Below are 24,834 nucleotides of genomic sequence, written 5' to 3' on the forward strand. Positions count from 1 at the left end.
AGTCATTTATGGAAAGAACTGTGACAAAAGATATTGTAGTCTCATTTCACTGAAGAGAAACCTGAGATCTAATTCTGTGTTCAGTCAACAGTGTGCTTAGACCTCCCTGGGATATTTCTTAGGGAAAGACATCTTTGATGTTCCAGTTAAAATTCTGATAGAATCTCCTCTGATTGTTGGGGCTCTTCACTGCAGGGAGAACCTCCGTTTCTTTTATTTATTTATTTATTTATTTATTTATTTATTTATTTATTGCTTTTTTAATGATTTTTATTTTTTTCCATTATAGCTGGTTTACAGTGTTCTGTCAATTTTCTACTGTACAGCAAGGTGACCCAGTCATACACATACATGTACACATTCTTTTTTCTCACATTATCATGCTCCATCATAAGTGACTAGATACCGTTCCCAGTGCTATACAGCAGGATCTTGTTGCTTATCCATTCCAAAGGCTAGAGTTGGCATCTGTTGACTGCATTCCCAGTCTATCCCCCTCCCTCATCCTCCCCCCAGAACCTCCGTTTCTAATGATCCAAGATTCAGAGCTTCTAGTTCCTTGAAAGTTGATTAACACATCCCCCGGGGGAAAAGACAGGCTAGAGACCAAGGAGTAATATTGTCATCTCCCACCCAATTCTTCTCCTCATCTGCTGGAGATATTGTTATTATCACCCCTTAACACTCATTAAGGCCTCACTAGGTGCAAGAATACTGTGATAGGCTCTTTTTATTCATTATTTTATTTCTATCACAAACGTGTGAGGTGGGTGCTCTTCGTAAAGTTTTACAAAGGGGAAACTGGCACTTTGTAAAACTATGTAAATTGCTTAATTAAATTGCTAAGTAACAAAGCTGCGATTTGAACCCAGGTTTTTCTGAGTCCAGAGCCCTTGCTTTTTTTAGGGCCACTCTGCGGCACATGGAGGATGGGGGTTCCCAGGCTAGGGGTCAAATCGGAGCTGCAGCAGCTGGTCTACACCACACCCACAGCAACTTGGGATCTGAGCCGCATCTCACAGCAACACCAGATCCTTAATCCACTGAGCGAGGCCAAGGGATCGAACCCGCATTCTCATGGATACTATTTGGGTTCATTACCGCTGGGCCACAACAGGAATACCAATTTTTATTAATTCTGTTTTTGTAGATGCCTACAGCCACCTAAAGAACCCTTCCAGTGAAAAGCATTTCCCTTGCTGCTCTGTAATTCTCACTTTCTCTTATGAAATGTTTTTTCATAGAGAGTAAACTAGGTAAATTTGGAAATGTATAAGAACCCAGCAATTTAAATGAAAATCTGAAGGAATGTTACAAATTGATATCTCGTTAGCATATTTTGTCAATGATCTTTTGGCTTAGGGCAGTGTTTGCCACGACTTCTATTTCTTCTGAATAATAGACTCAGCTCTGTTGAGCTTATTTCTATCATCCTGAAAAATAGAGGTTGGACATGCTCCAGATTATTTCATTTTATTGGAATGTCTTTGTGTTGTGTTACACTGTCAGTGTATGGGCCATTGGCTGGAAGCTGGAATGGAGCTTTGGTTTTTTTCCCCTAAATATTTTCATCATGATTAGGTTGGACCACCTTCCTATATCATATATTACGGGGGTACATTTCATTATCCTGAATATATCAGAATGAATTGTTACGTATATGCTTGGCTGTAGCTTGCCCTTGCTTTCTGGAATAGTTTGCTGATCTCATCAGTTGTCGGAAGAGAGAGAAAACCCAGGGCCACATCTTATGCAATGCCATTTTGGCCTCAGTGAGTGACAGAAAGAGTAGGAGATTGTTTCCTCTAATAGACATGAAAATACAAGGAAAATGGGGGAAAAGCATTGATCCTAATTTAAAAGGGTATTTTTTAACCTTGAAAGAATGCCTTTGCCCTAACATAGAATATAAAAATTCCCTTTAGGGTCAAAGAGTTTCTAAGTTTGGAGTATCTAGCAGTCAAAATACTGCCTTTTATTTTTTATTTTTTGTCTTTTTGCCTTTTCTAGGGCCGCTCCCGCAGCATATGGAAGTTCCCAGGCTAGGGGTTTAATCGGAGCTGTAGCCGCCGGCCTACGCCAGAGCCACAGCAACGCCAGATCTGAGCCGTGTCTACGACCCATACCACAGTTCACCACAACTCAGGATCTTTAACCCACTGAGCAAGACCAGGGATCGAACCCGTGTACTCATGTTTCCTAGTCAGATTCGTTAACCACTGAGCCATGACAGGAACTCAAAAATACTGCCTTTTTCAGTTGAGACAACTGGGGCCCAAGACTGGTTGAATGGTTTGCCTGCTTAGTGGCATATCCAATCCTAGTTCCTAGGATAATTCATTCTCCCAAGATTCTTTTTTTTTTTTTTTTGTCTTTCTAGGGCCGCTCCTGCAGCATATGGATGTTCCCAGGCTGGGGGTCTAATCGGAGCCGTAGCTGCCGGTCTATGCCAGATCCACAGCAACACGGGACCGGCGACCTACCACACAGCTCGTGGCAACGACAGATCCTTAACCCACTAAGCAAGGCCAGGGATCGAACCCGTGTCCTCTTGGATGTTAGTCGCATTCATTGACTGCTGAGCCACTACGGGAACTCCACGTTCTGCCAAGATTCTTATCCTCAAACTTGTAGTAGTTCAGGAATAGCAGACCAATTTGTGGCCCAGAATTGAGGCTCTAAATGTATGAAGAGTGCTTAATAGAATGTAATGACAAGGCCCTGAAAGCCACCTTTCCATCCCCTTCCAGTGCTCCAATGACCCTGTACTCTTTGCACTTACCAAGTGTTTCCAGCAGGAGCACTTCTATTCTTATTGTCTTCAACTAGTCAGGTGAACTTTGGACGGTCTGATTTTATTGCTCTCAGATTTCCTTCCTTAGAACTTGCAACATTGGAACCACCTAGAATAAATGGAATTCCTCTTCCAAATCTTAGTCATTCATGTATTTGATCTTTTATCTGTGACACCCCCACCCCATACAAATTGAGCTCTTCATATTAACAAGTGCCATACCCCCTGCTTCTATATATTCTGCCTGTCATATGGCATATCAGTCATCTTCCTTTGACTCTTCTCCTAGAAAATGGCCTTGCCATCTATCTGCTGCCCATGCAGGAAACTTGGGCATTCTTGAGTTCTCTCTCTCTCACTCACATCCCGTGTTAATCCGCAGGGTCTGCAAAAAAATCTTCCTCCTAACTAGCTCTTCCCTCCAGTCATAAATGCTTCTACCTGTCACCATTCAGAAGCTCTGTGTGTCACTTCAAAACTTCGAATACCAATCCTGTGTTCCACAGTTCCTTTAACAGCAGAAGTCTTCTATTGATTTTCTTTGCTACTTTTTGTATAACTTGCATAATGTAATTCATTGGACCAGAGAGAAGAACTCAGAGCTAAGTAGATATATCATACATGCAGCAGAAGATTCTCCTGCCCAGGTTGTTGTCTGAGCTGTTTTGTAGATTTGATGCCTTTAAAAGGGAGTGACTTGTTTGGAGGAGGTTAATGAAATGGCCAAAAATTTCCCTACCTACGATCTTAAGAAGATAAATTTTGTTATAAAAATCTTCAGATATGCAGCTATTAATTACATAGTTTAAGGCTAAGATGTGAATATTTTATCTCACTTTGGCTCCCATTTTCTTTCCATCATATAGGCTTTGATCCCTTCAGGGCAGTGCTGGCATAGGGTAAATAACTGTAAGTCCTACTGTTCAGAACCTCAGTTTCCAGAAAATAAGCTGAAGAGTGGTATCTAAACATGTTCCCACAATTTTAATATTGTCTACCAACTCTTTGGTAGAAAATTTTTGAAAGTTACTGTGTTTTTGCTTGCCTGTGGTCTGTCTCATACATGTTCTTTTGCTGTGCACATTTCCTTTTCTCCCTGTGGATTGGGGTGAGAATATTTCGGTGTAGGACAAATTCATTTCGATCCTCAGAATTCAGTATTTATTTCATATGTGCACATTCCATAAGTGGAAATAAGCACACGTATACCAGTGGGAGGCTGGCATCATGGAAGACAGCATGGCTGCTTCTCAGATTCTCAGGATGATAGTCCTAATTGTACTTTGATATAGACAGCCCCTGGATCGCATACATTAGGGCATTTTTTTAAAAAAATTAAAGTATAGTTGATACTGATGGGTATGATCTTCAAGCTAGGTGAGCATTTCCTGAAGTGTACTTCTTGGAACATCTGGTCCTGCAACAAGTTACAAAAACAAAGCCTTCTTTTCTCACAAACATTTGGGAGAAGCCACATGCTAGAATCCTCTCTAAGGGGCTTGCGATTAATGCTGTTACTCTTAAAAACCCTCGATAAACAAACAAACAAAAAATGATAGTTGATTTACAGTGTTTCTTCAGTTTCTGTTGCACAGCACAGGGAACCACACACAGTTCCCTGTGCTGTACAGTAGGAGCCCCCTTGCCCATCCATTCCAAATGTAACAGTTTGCAAATAAAAAACCCCCAAACTCCCCATCCATCCCACTCCCTTTCCCTTCCCTCCTGGGAACCACAAGCCTGCTCTCCTTGGACATGATCTGTTTCTGTTTTGTAACAAGGATCATCCGTATCATATTTTAGATTCCACAAATAAGTGATATCATATGGTATTTGTCTTTCTCTTTCTGGCTTACTTCACTTAGTATGAGAATCTCTGGTCCCATCCATGTTGCTGCAAATGGCTTTATTTTGTCTTTTTTGTGGCTGAGTGTTATTCCTTTGTATACATGTACCACATCTTCTTAATCAGTTCATCTGCCAATAGACATTTAGGTTGTTTCACTAGGGCATTTTTTAAATGACATCTAAGAGGTATTTGATAAAAGCTTGTTAGGTATATCAAGCATAATTTAATGTATTTATTATGACATAAAGACAGGTTAAGGTAAATAGTTCATTTTGGACTTGGAGGCCTTATCAAATCTCTATGCTTGGAGGCCTTATCAAATCTCTATGCTTGCTATGTTCCATAAGGAGGAATAAGACATGGTCCCTCCCCAGTGGAGCTTATTATTTTGTAGGGTTCAGAAGCTATGTTTACAAATAAAGTAAAAGGCCGTAATAAAGACAGACCATGTGATATGGGCATCAGAGAAAGTAAGGATCATTTGTTACTGAAGGGAAACTGGTGGAGGCCTCGGATGCTGGCACATTACAGGCCTTTAACAAATTGAATGAAGTGACACTGAGCTAGCACCTAGAGCTGATGAAAATATTAAAATGCTTAATAAGTATTTAGTGGTTTTACTTAATTTTGTTATTTCAATGTTTTAAAAAAACCCCGATTACTAAGAATATGCCTGGTAAAATTGCAGTTAACCCTTAGCATGTACCTCTATCTCCAGTTCTAAGGAATTCACAAAGTTTAAAGTTCAACTTTTTTGAATAATCAGGGAAGGGAAAATGATTATTCTTGGCATTTGTGAAATTCCAGATAAAGTCATTAACAAACTGTGCTTGACCTTAGTCTCAGCTTGCGCTAAATCTGGATTTTTGACCCTTCATAATGCCCAGTTCTTTCGTTCGTTTAATTGCTTATGTCTTTCTAAAATAGGTAAGAAAATGGAGAAAAATAAATCAACTATATGAAGCTTTTTTTTTTTTTTTTTTGTCTTTTTGCCATTTCTTGGGCTGCTCCCGTGGCATATGGGAGGTTCCCAGGCTAGGGGTCTAATCGGAGCTGTAGCTGCCAGCCTACGCCAGAGCCAGAGCAACGCTGGATCCGAGCCGCGTCTGCGACCTACACCACAGCTCACGGCAATGCCGGATCCTTAACCCACTGAGCAAGGCCAGGGATCAAACCCGCAACCTCATGGTTCCTAGTTGGATTCGTTAACCACTGCGCCACGATGGGAACTCCCTATGTGAAGCTCTTTATTGGGCCTTAAGGTCTCCATCCCCTAGGATCCTGCAAGTGTGAATAGGAGACTTGACCATTTTGTTGTCACCGAGAAAAACTTATTTAAGTTCAGGCTCTTATCTATTCAGATACTTCCTGAATGTTTCCATGGATGGGGAGCTCACCCTTTCCAGAGTCAAATTGTGCTGTTGGTTGCCTACGAGTTGTCAGTGAATTCCTCCTTAGGTTGCTCTGAAGTCAGCCTACCTTTAATTTGTTTCCTTGGCCCTTGTTCTGCGCACGGTCTGTCACAGACTCTTCCATGGTAGCTCTGTCATGTGTTCCTGAGTTGGATCTTCTCTGGGATAATATCCCAGACTGCTGGCCCAGAATTAGAAATTACAACCGAACACCAATAAAGTGTGGGAGAGTAGCCATTAGTTTCAAGTGAGTTCAGTGCATTTTAGGAAGCCTGTTGTTATTCTCCCATCCTTTTACGGAACTCTGCTGCTGACTGTAGTCTTTCCAGATAAGATACCACACTAGTTCCTTTTGTGGGGTGCCCCGCTCAGCCCAGTGCTAGGTAGACCTTGTCTAAGGAGCTCCTTATGGCCCTGTTCAATCTTCCTTAGCCATCTTTCTGCTATGCACATTACCTCTCAGGTAATTTGAGATAAGAGAGCTTATGAATGGGGAGGGCAGTTGAGGCAATGGGGTGTGTTGGAAGGAACACCAGTTGTAAAGTGATTCAGAATGCTGGTCCCATCTCTTCTACTTACTGGCAGGACAAAACCAATAATCTTCTACATATACAATGGGGACCTAACAATATATGCAATGGGGACTTAACAATAACAACTCTACTTGTTTACTAGGAGAATCCAAGTGTCCTAAAGTACTTTGTAAAATGCAATGTACAATTCACATATTAGGTAGTGGTCACGTTTATGATTATCATTGATAATATTGATAAAACTGGAATATATGTTATTTACCAATAATGCCTGTCTGATAATAGTAAATTCTAGATGATAAATGTGTGAAATTATTATAAAAGTGTAACAGGAGGTATTTCAGAACAAAGCAGCTGTTTCACCTAGAAGATTTAGTTTGGGGGTTTTCTATTTCTTTCTTTCTTTTTTTTTTTTTTTGGTGTTTTTAGGGCCACACCTGTGGTGTATGGAAGTTCCCAGTCTAGGGGTTGAATCAGAGCTGCTGGCCTACACCACAGCCATGCAATGCCAGGTCCGAGCCGAGTTTGAGACCTACACTACAGCTCATGGCAATGCTGGAGCTGAATCCTTAACCCACTGAGTGAGGCCAGGGATCAAACCCATGTCCTTATGGATACTACTCAGATTCATTACCATTGAGCCACTATGGGAACTCCTGATTTGGGGGTTTTCTAAACAAAGTTTCACTCCAAAGGAGTGCCAGAGGTGAGCTCGCCTGCTTGTAGAGCCATTTGGCTACCTTTGTGTCACCTCTGTCCCCTGAACTCTGCCAGAGCAGCTTTGGGGGCCTCTGCAGGGGCTCTGAGAGATTCCCACACAAGAGTTGGTTCGCCCTCCATGCTGGGTTTATGAGATCATAGCCAAGGTAGTAAATTATAAGATGCTATAATTCACTTTCCATAGGTGGTCTTGGCAGCATTCCACATCCTTTTGGCTGAATGGTGGTTGATTTTGACACACTGGCACAAAGTCAAAAATTCAGCCCAGATGACTGGTTTGCCGAGCAATGAGCAATAGCATCAACAGATGAGCCATTTGGTTTTTCTGTGAAGGTCTTTTGTGTTCACTTCATGTGTATTTAGTTTTTACTGTTTCGAGTATTTCTAGAGTGATGGAGAAACAGTCATTGTAGGTATTTGTCAGAGCTAGAGGTTAGAATTAGTGATTTGATGTACTTGTTGAGCTTAATTTAGCCTCTTTGTTACAAGACACCAATGTTGAGGGTCAGTTTTTAATCTGAATCCAGGATTCAGGGTTGCTCCCCTAATTAGCACGTCTAATAGTTGGAAGATTTTATGTGCTAAATCTCTGGCAGGGCCCTTTATGTGCATTTTTATTATTTTTTCAAAAAGAGAGGGGAAAAAAACTGGCATTAATCATGAACCTAAAGTAACTTCATGTTTACCACAGCATTTCAAATACTATGTAAGAATTTGGCTGAGTGTCCCAAAGCTCTCTGATTTTTTCCCTCTTGATTCCAACTCTCCTCAATTCCATGGGATCCAAGCCAGGCAAGTAATGGAAGCCAAGTGGTGCTGCATGTTTGCTGTGTAGATTCTGACAAATATAGAGTAATTCTTCTATTCTTCAAACTGTTACATCTTTGGCTCCAGAACAATTGAGGTTGCAGGCTTAAGCATTTAATCCTCATCAGCCGAAGATGTAAACAATATACTATTTTTTCAATATTTTTTAAGTCAGAATGAATTACTCAAGTGTTTGCTGCAGGTTCCGATACTTTGCTGTCAAAATGTCTGTCATTTATTCATAAGTTTATGTTGTAGGGAACTGTATGTTGTAGGAAACTATTTTTAAATATGTGCTTGACTTGTGTGTGTATAGTACAAATTACTTTGCATTTAACTCTGTTATGTGGGGGGTGTGTGTGTGTGTGTGTGTGTGTATTTTTGTGTTTTGATGGTGGTTGGTTAGCGTAGAGGAATGTTCTGCTGTGTTTAAAAATTTAGCTTTCCTAGAACAGATGTTAGCATAATTAACTACTACTTACTGAAAATTGCTGGCAAGGATGACTTATATGTCACTTAGTGTACCCCATTACACATACTAGGGCTAGGATAATTCCGAAAATTACTTCTCCAAGATCTTGGCCCTGCATGCCCACTTTCAGTTCTCCAGTAATTGAGATTGAATTGTGAAATAATATTTTACTTAGTAATCTAGTAAGATTTAATTGGTATGGTGAAAGTGTAGGAGAATTTTATCTTCAAAGTCAGTCGCGGAGGTAGAGTGCATGTTTGACATTATAACTTCAGAGCAATTTCAGTGAAGAAATTAGCAGAGTGAGCCAGTTAATTCCAAAGTACCAAGTCAGTTTAACGCAAGTATTCACACTTTCTTTAGCTAGAAATTTTGGTGTGGTCATTATTATGAGACATTCTAAAACTTTGGTGCATATTGTGGTAGATAATGAAGAAATCTTCTTAGCGACTGACCTGGAGGGACCAGTAAGCTGAACTTGCTTAGGAATGGCTAGTTGTCTAAAACCTGATAACTGTACCAGATAATATGATCTGGCTGCTTCGGTTATGTAGTATATCCTACATGTTTCCTTTTAGCTAGAATTAAAGGAGGAGGTTTTTGAGTTTGAGAAAGGCAGGCACAATCTCTGAGGGAACTCAGTTTAATATACTTAAAAGCTCATTTCTAAATTTAGCTGAAGATTCTTTTGTGTTAAATGTGTGCTTTGGTGGGGGGGGTGCTTTGCATACAAATTGTGGTTGTGTAACAATATTCATCTGGTCTCTGTGGTTTCTGCCACCTATGTTCCTCTTCCCCTCTTCTTTTTGAGCCCTTGCTTGGGAAGGAATGGGAAAATCCTAAGCAAACCTTGGCATTGTCCAAGGGCCTTCAGTGCTCAGTGCATTTCATACAAATTCTCATTTAGGTAAGCACAGATATTCAGATACACAAAGTTTAAGACCAGTTTGAGTTTATAATATTTTATGAACTTGTAGTTACCATTCAGAGCCAGGCAGTGGAAATTTTCTTTACATTACAAAGTGAAATGGATATTAAGCCATTTAGCTTTGTAGTTCAGGTGACAGTCATTGGGGCTTACATTATCCGGCTATTGCTTTTATTCTCTACTTTTATAGACACAGGCCAAGTAATTCTTAGTGCCCCAGACATTAATTCTATCCTTCTAAGTGGGCCTTAAGTCTTTAAAAAAAAAAAAAAAAGTCTAATTTTCACTTCCCAGTAACCCAAAATCTTGTAGGGAATGAAGTAGGGAATAAGTTATAAAAATAGATGAATAAACCAGTTATTCATGTTTTTGCAGGTGCAGAGATCATGATGGCAGATTTTGAACTAAGGCTCAGATCTGGTGTGGCTGTGGCGTAGGCTGGCAGTTGTAGCTCTGATTCGACCCCTAGCCTTGGAACCTCCATATGCCATGGATGTGGCCCTAAAAAGCAAATAAATACATAAATTTAATGCTCAAACACAGACCGTACAGTTGGCCTTTGGTATCGTCTGACTAACCAGCTGTGGATTGGTCTGCTGACGGAGGGCTGACTGTCCTGAGACATTTTAGAGGAGGGACTTTAGCATCCTCAGATTTTTTGGAATCCTTAACGGGTCATGGAAGCAATCCTCTGCAGACCCATAGGGATGACTGTATTGTGGTTCTCTAGAGAGCCTCTGACCTGGCACATGCTTTTCTTCAGTGCCCTCCCCACCCCTGCCCCTTTCCCACCTGGCTAACTAACACCTGCTTTCTTCGAAATCTAAGTCTAGGCCTCTGGCAAGCAGCCCTCCCAGCCCTCCTTACAAATGATAACATCCTGTGCAGTCCTCTGTAAGACCACGGTTTCAATCAGGATGTACTTCTCTGCCAACTTCTCACCCTCCCACACTCAACTGTGAGCAACTTGGGGTCTGGGACTGTCATTTGTTGCTATCTTTGGATAGCAGAGTGCCCGCATAATAGTAATACTCCTAGGTAATTGCTAAAGAAATCTTCTTTACTTGTAGTAAAGCAAAGAAATAAATAGTCTGTCTTGGTTTCAGTGGAGGCCATGTGTCATGTCAGCACATTGTTTTAATTTTATTTTAACTTTTCTAGGAGACAAGCAAGGCTTGTATCTCTGTCCAACTCTTTAATTATAGGTTCTGGCAGGAGTAGGGGCTAATGATTTGCTGTTGACTCAACTTTGAGAATGGTAGTGGTAGTGGTTGGCCGGAGAGTAATTTGTAAGCTGGACAGCCATTTGAGATGCCATAATAGGAAGCTGACTGGAGTCAATGAATATTTTTCCAAAAGAAGTACAGGTTTAGTCATTGGTCGCTTACATTTTTATTCAAGGTTACATTGTGATGGTGACTGGAATTTTTGCCTCTCTAGTGAATGCATTTCTCCAACCTTCCAAGTATCTGACTATTGTGCTCTCTCAGGTAGTGTCAGGGTAAATATAGTGTCACTACAACTATAATTATTTTTTCCTATAATTATTTACAGATTGTTGTTTTCCCCATTATTTGTTTATTCCACATAGTTGGTTCCATTTCATTTTCTTACAATAAAATCCCTCATAGTTGGTGTCTATTAGTTTCACTTAAGCACCTAACAGTGCTTTAGTGCATAGTAGGTACACAAGACATATTTGGTGAATGCAGTATGAGCCTTAGTAATGTATGTCATTGAAGGGTCACTGAATTTTCAAACAGGCTTCAGGTAGTGTCTGTGCAGTTTTTCACAACCTTGAATTAGAGGTTGTATTGACTTCATATCACTTTAAAATTAAATGTTGTAGAGGGTCAGATTTCACAGTTTTCCACTATAGTGAAAGAGATGGAGGCCCAAAATACTGTGTTGAAATGCAGATTTTAAAAAAAGAGAAAATGGCTTAGTTTGACATGATAAAGAGAACTCGCCCCAAAATGGGGTGGTGTTTTAAAAAAGTAACTTGTCATTTTATAACTTCTGCGCCTACTTTCAATGTTGTATTAACCTACCATAAATTAAGCAATCCACAGTGCCTGGGCATATTCATTTTGGGCCTGATTGCTCTGTCTACTAAATTGTATTGATGCAGAAGTAGCTTTGGGCCCACTTGTTTTCCACTAAATGCTCTGGGTGGGTAGAGGGGCATTTATAACGTGTGCCAGGGCAGCTGGGTGATATTACATTACTATCCTAGGAATACTGAGGAGTGGCTATTTTTAGCTTTCACCTGAGCAAACATGACTCAGTTTGTTGACCTGAATCCATCCAGCTCCTTCTTAAGTACACAAACTATTAGTCCCTAGAACCACGCTGGTGACTAACTAAGACCTTCCTTACATATAACTGTTGGTTAGTCGATTGTGGCTTGTTCAAAGGTTACAGATAATTTCAGCTTCTTCCATTTCATTTTCTTACAATAAAATCCCTCATACTTTTAAAAAGTTTAAAGACCAAAATTAAAGTTCTTTTGATTTTAGACACTGTTTTGTGATCCTGATAGTCACAGTTTTGGCTGTAGCTGATGAAAACACCTTCTTTGTTTTTAGTTTATATTTATATATGCTTTGTTTTTAGTTTACTTTTATATTCATTCTACATAAAAAATACCTGGGAATTCACGTTTAGCTGGGGGGGGGGGGGGGGAGTTGTCCTGAACTGTATGTAAATGTATTATTGGGGGAACATTAACTGTCCATCTTTGAATATTAGAATATCTGTTTTCTTTCTCAATACAAGTGTTTTGCCTTTTGAGCACTGTTAGAAGAAAAGTGAAAACAATTCCATATCTTCAGTTTTTTAAAGGCATGCAAAAGATTTTTGAGACTAGAAGACTAATTTATTCAAGTGAAAAAAAAATTTGTGATTCTCATAGTGTAAGTTGGATGCACTTGAGGTTTCTCCAAGTTCATTGCCATGATCTTTATGAAAATATTAGTATTCCTGGGATTTTTTTCTTTATGCAAGAAATGCTAGACTAATGAAAGAATGAAAATAATTCAGGCTGCTACAAAGGCAGGCGTTCACTGTGTCCATTAAAAATGCAGCCTTTGTGCCCGTAAAGTGTTCAGCTTCTCTGTTATTAAGTTTGGAATGTGGTTTTAGAGCTTAACTGAGGAACTCAGATAGTTGTTTTTCATTTTGGTCTAAGAAGGGGAGAGACGTGTTTTTCAAAAGGAAAAAAAATAAATGAAAAAAGGTTAGGTTCATTTTGGAAGAATAGAAGTTTTAAAATGTAGTAACTATTTTCTGCAGCAAATAGTCAGTTTGAGTATGTTAGGCAAAAATAGAATTCATGACTTTTGTCTCCCTGTTTATACCTCCAACCACATTAAAAAGAGTTTCGTTAAATGTGCCATTTGGCCTTTGTAATGTCAGTGGGCTATTTAGCTGAGTCAGGATAACCAAAGTTTGATTGATTCATATAAATAATAAGTGAGATGTCTGATTTTAGATGGATTATGTGTAAAATGTCTTCATGATACAATTTTGAGTTTTGAAGAAAAACATCCCTGGCATGGATTAGTGGTGACTTCTGTGCTGCAGTATTTAGGATATTACATTGAAGGGCTTTCAGCTAGAGTTTAGCAGTGCTGTGTTTTCCAGTAAGTTTTAGTAGGCATTATCACAACTTTCTGTGAACATAACATTTACTACTCAAAATTTACTATTAGAATTGATATTTAGGGATAGAAAAATATGTATTTGAGCATTTGAAGTAAGGCAAAGTATTAATAGAACACACTCTTGGGTCAAAAATGACTTTTCCCCTTGCTTCACATATCCCTCTAGTTGCTGTCTGGTCTCTGTTACAGATGATTTTGTGTTTATAATGGGTCATATGCACAAAGTTAAACATGTTTAAACCATGCACATAAACCATTGTTTCTTTTTTTCTTTCTTTCTTTCTTTTTTTTTTTTGTCTTTTTAGGGTCACACCTGTGGCACATGGAAGTTCCCAGGCTAGGGGTCAAATCCGAGCTGTTGCCACTGGCCTACACGTACATAGCCACGGTAACGCCAGATCCAAGCCGTGTCTGCGACCTACACCACAGCTCATGGCAATGCCAGATCCTAACTCACTGAGTGAGGCCAGGGATCGAACCTGCATCCTTCAGGGATGCTGGTCAGATTTTGTTTCTGCTGAGCAATGATGGGAACTCCAATCATCATGTCTAATGTTTTCCTTTTATTACTAACTTTCAGAGAAAAAAATTTTTTTTTTTTTTGGCTTTTTGGCTTTTTTTAGATCTGTACCTGTGGCATATGGAGGTTCCCAGGCTAGGGGTCTCATCGGAGCTACAGCTGCTGGCCTACGCCACAGCCATAGCAACGCAGGATCTGAGCCTCGCAACCTCATGGTTCCTAGTCAGGTTCGTTTCCCCTGCGCCATGAGGGGAACTCCAGAGAAAATTTTATAAATAGATTTTTAAAATATATTGTAGTAGAAGGATCTATGAAGAAAACTGAAAATTTTCGAAGAGATATTAAAATGGACTCCACTTAGTAGAGAAATAATCTCTGTTCTTGGGTGGAAAAACTAAATGTTGGAAAAGGATGCTGACTCTGTCTGCATTAATTTGTAGATTTAATGTAATTTCAATCAAATCCCAACAGAATATATAAATATAAAATGGAGTGCGGGATGGGTTTTACTCTATCAGATATTGATAGAAACCATCAATTTAGGTGATTTAAAACCATATTGTATTGGCTCGTGAACTGACAGTCCAATACATGGAATAGAATAGATTGTAGAAAAATCTATTGGTATACATAACGTAGAGGTGATGTCATAAATCAGTAAGAAAGGAAAATATAATATATATTTATTATAATATAATATAATATATAAAGGAAAGGAAAATATAATATATATTTATTATAATATATTATAATATAATATATATTAAAATATAATATAAATATATTAGGAAAATAATATAAATATTAGAAAAATAATATAAATATTAGAAAAATAAAACTAGATTCTCACCTCATCCCTTATATTAAAACTAATTTCAGGGGGATCAACTATTTAAATATTAAAAAAAATGAAATTGTTAAAAATAACTAGAAGGTAGTAAAGGTGGCTGTTTATTCAATTTGGAGATAAGAAGTTCTCTTTATACACATTGAAAACATTGGAAAATCATAAAGGAAAAGAGAGATTGGATATGAAACCTGGAGCTTCTCTGTATTAAAATATGCCATAAATAAATTGAGACAGCAGATGGAAAAGTTGAGGTAAATTACTAACAAAACATATTAGGCAAAGAATTATTCTTATTTATAGACGACTTTTACAAAGCAAGGGAGGTATAGGTAAACTAATATATCATTCTGCAATTTGAAAAATTTTAATTGTGTAGAAAATATTTATAATACATAATAGATAATATTAACTTTATGTTTTTTCACATACTTTCAAGCACTGTTCTGAATACTTTCCATATGTTAACTTTAATTATACAATGACTCAGACAGGTAGGTACTATTATTGTTGCCATTTAATAGATGATAAAACTAATGCACAGACAGGTTTAGTAATTCCCCAGAAACTTTCCTAGCTTGGATTAATGGTGTCACAACCACATAAGAAAGAGCCTGGATTTGACACCAGGTAGGTTGGCTCCACAGCTTGTGTTACTTCCTTTGTGCTACTCTGCTTCACTAAGTGGATGAAAAGAAAAAGCTACAAAACTATGGTATGATCCTATTTTGTAAAAATATGTGTTAATATTAGTATGTATTTTTAAGTTATATAAATTAATTCCTCTATAAATTTTTATCTAGTTACACACTCATGGAAAAGTCAGATAATGTTTTGATAATTTTCTAATAATGGTTACTTCCCTCCAGTGAGATTTTGGGTAAATGCTGTTTGAACTGGCGTTCCCATTGTGGCTCAGTGGTAATGAACCCGAGTATTATCTTTGACGATGCGGGTTTGATCCCTGGCCTTACTCAGTAGGTTAAGGATCCAGTGTTGCTGTGAGCTGTGGTGTAGGTCACGGACACAGCTTGGATCCCACGTTGCTGTGGCTGTGGTGTAGGCTGGCAGCTACAGCTCCAGTTGGACCCCTAGCCTGGAAACTAAAATGAAAAAACAAAACAAAACAAAAAAAAAACCACATTGTTTTGAAGTTTAGTGTTTCTGTATTTCACAAATTTTCTATTATAATTATGTGACCATTTTATATAATCACAAAATTGTGTTGTTAGTGGTATATATATTTCAAGTGTGATGATCCCTCTTGAAATGCATGGACCATATTTTAGTATTCCTTTGAAGTGTTAGTCAATTTCTGGGTTCCCACTCTCAATAGGTAGATTAAGTGGGAGTCCAAAGTCAGAATAATTCTTTCTGAACTTATTTATAAAACAGAAACAAATTTACAGATTTCAAAACCAATCTTATGGTTACCATAGTGGAAACCATGGTGGGGAGGGAGGAATTAGGAGGCTGGGAATAACATAAACACATTACTGTATAAAATAGGTAGTTAGCAGGAACGTACTATATGGCACAGGGAAATCTATCCAATAGTTTGTAATAACCTACATAGGAAAAAAAGGGTGGCTATCTATCTATCTATCTGATTCACTTTGCTGTAAAACAAACTAATACAACATTGTAAGTCAACTATATGCCAATAAAATTAAAAAACTATTTCAATCAAAAGCGGTTTTGTAAAATTTCAGAATTAAGAATTTTAGAATAGATAACCAACAAGGACCTACTGTATAGCACAGGGAACTACACTCAATATTATATAATGTATAAGGAGAAATAATCTGGAAAAGACTTTATATATATATATATATATATAAATTCTGAATGACTTTGCTGTACACCTGACACTAACACAACACTGTAAATCAACTATACTGCAGTAAAGATGTTTAAAGTAAAGTAAATTTTAAAAAATATGAATCATAGAAACCAGCCATCTTGGTTGAGTATTAAAAGCCAGCACTCTTATTTCCCAGATGAACGTCCTGAAGCTACTGTAGATGTAACCAATTTGCCCCAAATTAACTGAGAGTAAGTTGTTCAACCAGCCTTCAGACCCAGGTCTTCTAACTTCAGGCACTGTGTTGTATGAAGCCCTAGGCAGGTGGAAACTGAAGCATAGTTGATTTTTGTGACATTTTTTGGAGTTAGGCATTAACTGAAAAAAACTGCCTACGAATGTATTCTTTCAACAAGCAACAGTGGTTGAAAACAATGGGAAGGCTCTTAGGGATGGTTTAGGACACCTCTGAAGGTCACTGAAGGATCCTCACCCTGATTTAGGAGATCTCTTGGTATCACTGATCCTGTTACAGAAGGCAGTGTGAAAAATGGAGAGAAGACAGTAGTGGGAAGGATGTTAGCCAGAAATAGGAACTTGAGTGGATGATTCTTCTAAAACAAAGCTGTTCTTTTTTCAGCTCCAGGACCCACAACGGCAGTGTCCTACATGTCAGTGAAATGTGTGGATGTCCGTAAAAACCACCACAAGACCAAATGGCTAATGCCTTGGGGACCCAACCAGTGTGACAAGATCCGAGACATCGAGGAAGCGATTCCAAGAGAAATCGAAGCCAATGACATTGTGTTTTCCGTCCACATTCCCCTCCCCGCCATGGAGATGAGTCCCTGGTTCCAGTTCATGCTGTTTATCCTGCAGCTGGACATTGCATTCAAGCTGAACAACCAAATCAGTAAGTGCACTCTCCCCATCCCGCTCTTAACTTGGGAAATTCCTCTCTTTAGGCTCTTCCAAGACAGTTGTCATAGCAGTAAAATAGTAGTATGACTAGTGCCAATTACTGACTGTTTTCTACTTACTGGGCACTTTCTGAGTGCTCCATCTAAATTAACCCATTTTATCTTTCTACCAGTTCCTAGAGGTAGGTCTTATAGAATCTCTCTGAGCCATGGTTTCCTCAATGTAAAATATGAAAAATAATTTCCTAATTACTTTAAGGAATAAATTAGTCTATGTAATGCCATTAGAACGTAATAAGTGCTGCTAAAAAAAATTCAAAACTAAAGAGTAACTATTATAATTATCCTTTCAACTTCATTTCTGAAATTTAGCCCTTCTTTTCAATTCTTCAATACCTAGATTAGTGGGATTGATTGGTCTTTACATTAAAAAGCACAGCTTTAATCTTCTCATTCTCCTACTCAGAATACCTTTAATGACTAACAAATAAGGCTGGGTGTTAGAGTCCTCTTCATTCTTTCTTTTTGTCTTTTTGTCTTTTGAGGGCTGCATCCGTGGCATATGGAGGTTCCCCGGCTAGGGTCTAATGGAACTGTTGCCACTGGCCTATGCCAGAGCCACAGCAACGCCCAATCTGAGCCACACCTGCAACCTACACCACAGCCCATGGCCACGCCAAATCCTTAACCCTCTGAGCGAGGCCAGGGGTTGAACCTGCAACCTCATGGTTCCTAGTCGTATTCATTTCCGCTGTGCCAAGATGGGAACTCCGAGTCCTCTCCATTCTTATCTTTCATTGCTAACCTGCACATATTCTCTGCATCCTCAAACAGGAGTAATTCTCCCTGTGCACCTTTGCTTATATTGAACCTACTTACCACTTCCTTTCCTGATGACCTCCTTCCTACAAAAGCACAAAAGACTTCTCTTTGAAAACCTATTCACCCTTCAAGATATCCCACTTGTCACATGCCCCTGGATCCTTCCCAGCTATTTTCCATATTATTTCCCACCCCCTTTTCCCATGGAAGGTAATTGATCCTTCCTTGAATGACTGTTGTTTGTTACTGGCCTGGTAAGGGCTATATGACCAGCCCTGCAGTCTGCACGGTTGAATCGTTACTGTGACGTCTTTCTAGATTGTGAGCAGTCAGTGTGCAGGTTGTGCATTGTGCTCATATGTGTGTAACCTACACCTTTGCCTGTAGGAAGCTGTGGATGAAACTGTTTCTTGGATTGTGTCATTCTTCTACCAAAAAAGGAACATAAAGCAGTGGATTGAGGTGCTTCCCCCAACTCCAAAATAAGATTTTTGTTATTAAAATTACATTTCAATGATCAGTAACACTGACATTCAAACTCATCTTTGTCCTAGTTGCTCATATCTTATTATCTTTATTTTTATTATTATATAATATTATTATTATTATTAATAGTATCTTCCTTGATTAAATGGAGATTCAGATTTTAGAATTGACTAAGAGTACTAAGTCTCTATTTTCAAGCATCCGATGGTATTGTGATGGGCTGTCGTTTAGAGTATCGTCGAACACTTGGGTAATTATTCGAAGTGGTGCTCTCTTTTCAAGTTGTAAGGAAAGTGTTGACTTATCTTGCCTTTCTGCCTTTTGCATTGCTGAAGGTTGTTGGCCTTGTAATGTAGTTTTGGAACTTGGTGTCAGAATCATTTAGTAAAATAATTTAGAACCTCAATTGAGTTCATGTGAAATTTTAGAAGCTAATGATAATTTTCTAAAATTAAATTGTACTACAAAAATCTTAGAAAAAAGATTCTTAAGTTTATTTAGTGAATGTTGTTATGATTGAAAGTTTTTAGAGAAAATGTCCTAGTAATGTGAAGAAACTCAAATTCATTTGCTACTTTGGTTTTTACTGGTTCATTATAAATGGATTGACTATTTTAGAATTCTTCAAACTAATTTGAAATCCATTTGAACATTCAATATTCACTTTTTAGTTTCACTACTGTAAATAAAATTATTATTATTATTTTTTTGTCTTTTTGCCATTTCTTGGGCCGCTCCTGCGACATACGGAGGTTCCCAGGCTAGGGGTTGAATCAGAGCTGTAGCCGCCGGCCTACACCAGAGCCACAGCAATGCAGGATCCGAGCCTCGTCTGCAACCTACACCACAGCTCACGGTAACGCCAGAGCCTTAACCCACTGAGCAGACCCAGGGATCAAAACCGCAACCTCATGGTTCCTAGTCGGATTCGTTAGCCACTGGGGCATGACGGGAACTCCCAAATAAATTATTTTAAACTCAAGTCTTGAGTTTTCCAAAACAGAAATTAAGAAATAACTTGACTGAGGTCTACAAGAAATATATATTTGGTCATTGAGATGACCAAATATATATTTCTCGTACTTATTTGTTCCCCATCTACAGCATCCAACATCCTTGGACTCTCCTGATAGATAAGAGCAATAGCAGCATTTCTGGTTTTTGGTTTGTTTTGTTTGTTTGTTTTGTTTTGTTTTGCTGTGCCCTTGGCATGCCCAAGTTCCCAGGCTGGATCCTTAACTGCTAGGCTGCTAGGGAACTCTGAGCATCTTTTAATATTAGTCTCTTGTCCTTAATTCCTGAAAACTTCAAAGCCATAGAGGTGAAAAGGGTGTCTTATTATTCATAACAAGCCCCTTTCTACCACAACTGGGTTGGTGTTAATGAAGTGACTTTTAGAAAGCACTTAAGGTTGGGGATGGGTTGTCAGGGGAACCAACCATGAATGGAGGGGAGGGGAGAGGGGCTAAAGATTGAATCAATCACCAGTGGCCAATGACTTGATCAATTAAGCCTATATAATGAAGCCTCCACAAGAACCCTAAAGCAGAACTTCCAGGTTGGGGGATCAGAATACTTCTACATGGCACCATGCTGGACCCCATATTCCATGAGGGCAGAAGCTTATTTATTAGGGGCCTTGCCCTGTGTGTCTGGCTGTTGGTTTGTATCTACTCTAATATCTTTTGTAATAAACCTATAATCTAATGAGTAAATAAATGTTTCGAGTTCTGTGAGCTATTTTAGCCAATTAATCAAACCTGAGGAGGGGATCATGGGACCCTCTGATTTAGAGCTACTAGGTTGGAAGTACAGGTAGCAACCTGGACTTGGTGGCTGGCATCTAAAGTCTAAGGAGGGAATCCTGTGAATGCCCAATTTGTAGCTGGTGGGTCAGGAGTGCAGGAAAACAATCTGGGCTTGTGAATGACAGCTGAAAGTGGAGGGCAGTTTTGAGGGACTGAGCTTTTAACCTGTGGACTCTGATGCTATCTCTGGGTAGATAGTGTCAGAATTGAGTTGAATTATACGACACCCTGCTGGCATCAGAATTATTGGATGTGTGGGGAATTCCACACCTTCCTATCTTAATTAGTGATCAGAACCTATTCCATATTGTAATAACCTCACAGATGAATTACTTCCTAGCAAATATTAATTTTAAACATCAAACATGCCTATGTTAGTGAGACTTTAACCAAAACATCTCCATACGTAAATGAAATGTGGCTTTGTTTTATGTTCTTTTTTCCCAAGTACATCTTCAGTTTCCAAAATATATTTTACCTTCAACTAGAAAAAGAGTGGACTAAATATTCTTATCTTAAACCTCCTTTAATTTCTTGTGAGGCGAGGATCTGCACTTAATAGGGGTGCACTGAAAAATTAGCAAGATAGACAACTAAGAGTTCCTTCAATAAATATATAAGATAACTGAAACCATAGCGCCATCAAGAAAAGCCAGATGAAAATATTTTTTTGTGTGTGAAGTACCACTAGGTAGGGGCTGGGACAGTAATATGAAAATGTTACATGTTGGGTTTATGAGAAAACTTTTCCTTAAGTTTTTTTTCTCTTTACCTTTGCTTTTGGACACTAAAAAAGGCACTGATTAAAGAGGGATGGTATATCTTTGATATAGACATACATGCATACATACATACATAATTATAATAATATTTATAAGACACAGTAAGTCTAGGTTTTCCTTTGATCCTTGTATTAAAAGTATGTGCAACTGCCTTCCACTTTTTATATTTTATCATTGTTTATGATAGAAATATATGGGCAGAAGAAAAAAGGTTGGGAGTGTGGTGAGCAAGAACCTATTACATGTGGATGACTCTGTTTATGGCTCTAGCAATATTACTGCAAATGGAAAAGTCGAGTAGTCCTGTTTTTCATGGACAGTCTATTGAAATGAGTTTCAGATTTCAAATAATAAGAGATTTCACATTTGGATTATGATGTAAAGTTAGGATTTTCAATATGTATATGTTCAGAGTTTTCACATATCTTTGAAGGGTATTTGAGCAGATAAAATAATCTAAGGACTGTATATTTTAAATGGCATTTAGTCATTTGGTACCAAATGTTTATTCCTTTTAAACTTTTGATTTAAGATGATATCACTAGAACTTGAGATCTTGATACTCCCTCAGAAACTATAAACTGGTCATTGTTTCATCAAATCCAAGATTTCATTAGACTGATGCCTTTCAGGGAGTGGGAGGGAATGGGTAACTAATAGTAATGAAAGTGTTTAGAGAATGTGTATATTTTATTTGATTGTTGAAGGAAAGAAGACATTCCCATGTTTATTATGCAAAAAAAGTAAATCCACACTTGAAAAAACAATTTTAAACAGAATCCTTACTTTTTACTTTTTAAGAATGAACATTTTTTAAAACTTAAAATTATCATTCAGTGATAAGTATAAAAAGCAGGAGCCAGTTCAACTTGTAAATGGTGATAGTTTAAAAAAAATATTCTGGAAGATCTGGGGAGGGGAAGCCAGTTGAAGAGAATCTATAGAATCTATAGCATCTAGATGCTTGGAAACCTGATCTGTCAGTAAATACCAATTCCAGGTGGCTCTCCATGTCTCATCCCCGGATGCTGAGGGCCTACTGTACTATGGTGTTTTGTATAAACAACTTGAGCATCCATAGATGTAGGTATCTGCCAGGGGTTGAGGGTTGGGGGTTATCCTGGAATCCATTCACTGTGGGTAATGGGGGGTGACTGTATAAAATTCTGTCTTTTGAAGTCTGTTTGGGTCAGTGCTGACTTTTACCCAAACATTTCAGAGGCATGGAATTAACATGTTTGTGAGGGCACAAATGTGGTACTTCTATAGAGCTGAAGGGAACAGAGGATTTCAGTTTTTGCTCTAAAGTCTTAGAAAATGGAGGGAGTTTGAGTAGACTAAAAAATATCAGAAAAAAGTCACCCTAAATGGCTGGTGTCTAGATGATTAATCACTGGGATACTTACCATGCGTTGGGCTTAGATTGTTCTATAACAAGCAAATTCTGTTATTTGAAAAAATCCTCTAGAGTGGATGTGCATCATTGTTTTAAAAATGCTTTATCAATCACTCGATTTACATATGTATTTGTAAAACACAGATTTGGATTGGCTAAACTGGTACCCACTTGTAATGGAATGTCACTCTGCTGATTACAACTGCAAGTCACATACTTAGCATAACCTCAGACTCCATGGGGCTGCTTTTGAGGAACTTGGGAGCAGAGATCAAAGAAGGGTTTTTTTTTTTGACATGTTTCTACACAGCTTTCAAATCTACAGGCCGTTGAAATAGAAGCACTGAGATTCATTGTCAGAAAGCCTCAATATGGATTGATCTGTCTTGAGCAGTATATCTAGGATTTCCAGAGATCCAAGAAACCCTTAGGCTGAAGAAATAACTGATAAATGCTGTGAGGTGGGGAAAGCCAGGGTATTTATTCTGTTCTTAGGTAATAAAGTCATTATGTTTTGCCTTGAGTCCTTGCCCTTCAATTGAGCATTAAATCTTACTTGTTTCATTTTTGCAAATGACTACATGACATGATGGAATTTTTTCTAGAACTGACAAGTGATTTTTTTCCTTTCAAACAGAAAACATTTGTAGTCAAAAAAATAATTAGCAGGATATTATTACCCAGTCAGCTTTCAAGTTAGATGGCTGAGTGTCCTGGGAGAAAATTGCCTAGTTTTTATGAAATGATTGTGCTCTTTCATTTGTGTATCTATTATAGAATATTAGGTAGATAGCACAAGACCACAATTAGAATAAAGGAATGGTCTATTGACTGTAAAAATTAAACTGTCACATTATCTAAAATGATTAAGGGCGAGTTTATAGAAGGGAGAAAGAAAATCCTTCTATGATCTTATTGTTGGGGTTCTTATTCTGTATTTTCAGATACCTGTTGGGAAGAGTCCACAAAGAAAGTTTAAGGGGGCAGAGGATTCTATGCACCAAAAAATTACAACTGCTGTGATGGAACAGACCTTTGGTGGTGTGGTATTCACATAACTGGAATTCTATGTTTCATCAGATAATCCTTTTTATCAAAATCTATTGAAGCAAGTACCTGAGAAGAAATCTAATTTTACCTTCCAACCCCATTTCCCACCTCCCCTAAAAAAGACCTTCTTTAATTCATGACCATGTTAGAGTCTCTATTTATAACAAATATTTCTTTTTTTAAATTGTTATTTCCCCAACACAATTTTTTTTCCCACTGTACAGTACGGAGACGCAGTTACACATACATGTATACATACTTTGTTCTCCCATTGTCATGCTCCGTTGTACATTGACTCTGAGGCAGGTAAAGAAATTTGAAAGGTAACCTTAAAAAATTTGGTGACATTAATCTACAATTAAAATTTAATTTCAAATTTCTTTACCCACTTCAGAGTTAGTGTGAGCAGAAATAATTATAAGTTCAAATTTTTCCTCTCCCCCCTCAAAAAAGATAAGTTATAAAAGCTCAAAGCACACCAAAAAGATCCATGAGACTTAAATGGAATGGGATTTGAGGATGGGGGGCAAAGGTAGGGAGATTGTCAGTGTTTGAGATGGATTTCCATGGCCAGTCTTCTCTCATGGAGTCATGTTTCCCCTTCAAACCAAGCCTAGAACCTAGAATTTACCAGTATGATTCAGCCTTACCTACTGACTTGAACTAGAAAGAAACTAAAATCATGGGAGAAGAGTATATTTCGTTGATTAACTCAGGATAGTGACGATTAGGGACATAGTATTTGTTTATTCTCATTCATGGATTATCTTTCCTTTTTGAGGGAATCTTCAGGCACAGCTTTGGAATTAAGCATTGTGAACATGTTTATATTGGCAGAAGTGTGGGAACCTCGGGCTTTGTTTTATTTGGGTGTGATGGGTATAAGCCTGTGACTTGGACAGCATCGCTGTAAAAGTGTCTGGATCCTGTATCTGACTGGGTGGTTTTGTGTTATGTATTTCCAAGTGAAAAAACCCCAGTTGAGAAACAGAGTTGGGTTCTTTCAAAACCTTCCCAAGATTTTTTATTAATGTTTATCATTTGCTATAACCAGTCTCTCCCACTTCCTTCCAGTCATTCCCAATGAATTTAACACTGGGAAGCAGATCATGTTGGATCTAGTCTTAGCAAAACACTCATCTATGGGGTTGAATCATTTTCAGTAATTGTTAGTAAACATCAACTGTGTGATTGCACACTTTGAACACTGGAAAAAAGG

At 38.3% G+C, this 24,834-nt stretch overlaps 1 protein-coding gene across 1 annotated transcript in view; it reads left to right on the forward strand.

The window, feature by feature from the left end:
* Positions 1–24,834, forward strand: part of WLS (Wnt ligand secretion mediator) — a 105,158-nt gene that overhangs the window by 24,661 nt on the left and 55,663 nt on the right. Inside the window, exon 2 of the mRNA XM_047788690.1 lies at positions 16,992–17,264. Within this exon, the coding sequence (XP_047644646.1) occupies positions 16,992–17,264 (273 nt within the window). The remainder of the gene's footprint in view (positions 1–16,991; positions 17,265–24,834) is intronic.

Source organism: Phacochoerus africanus, chromosome 8, assembly GCF_016906955.1.
Source record: "Phacochoerus africanus isolate WHEZ1 chromosome 8, ROS_Pafr_v1, whole genome shotgun sequence".
NCBI lineage: Eukaryota > Metazoa > Chordata > Mammalia > Artiodactyla > Suidae > Phacochoerus > Phacochoerus africanus.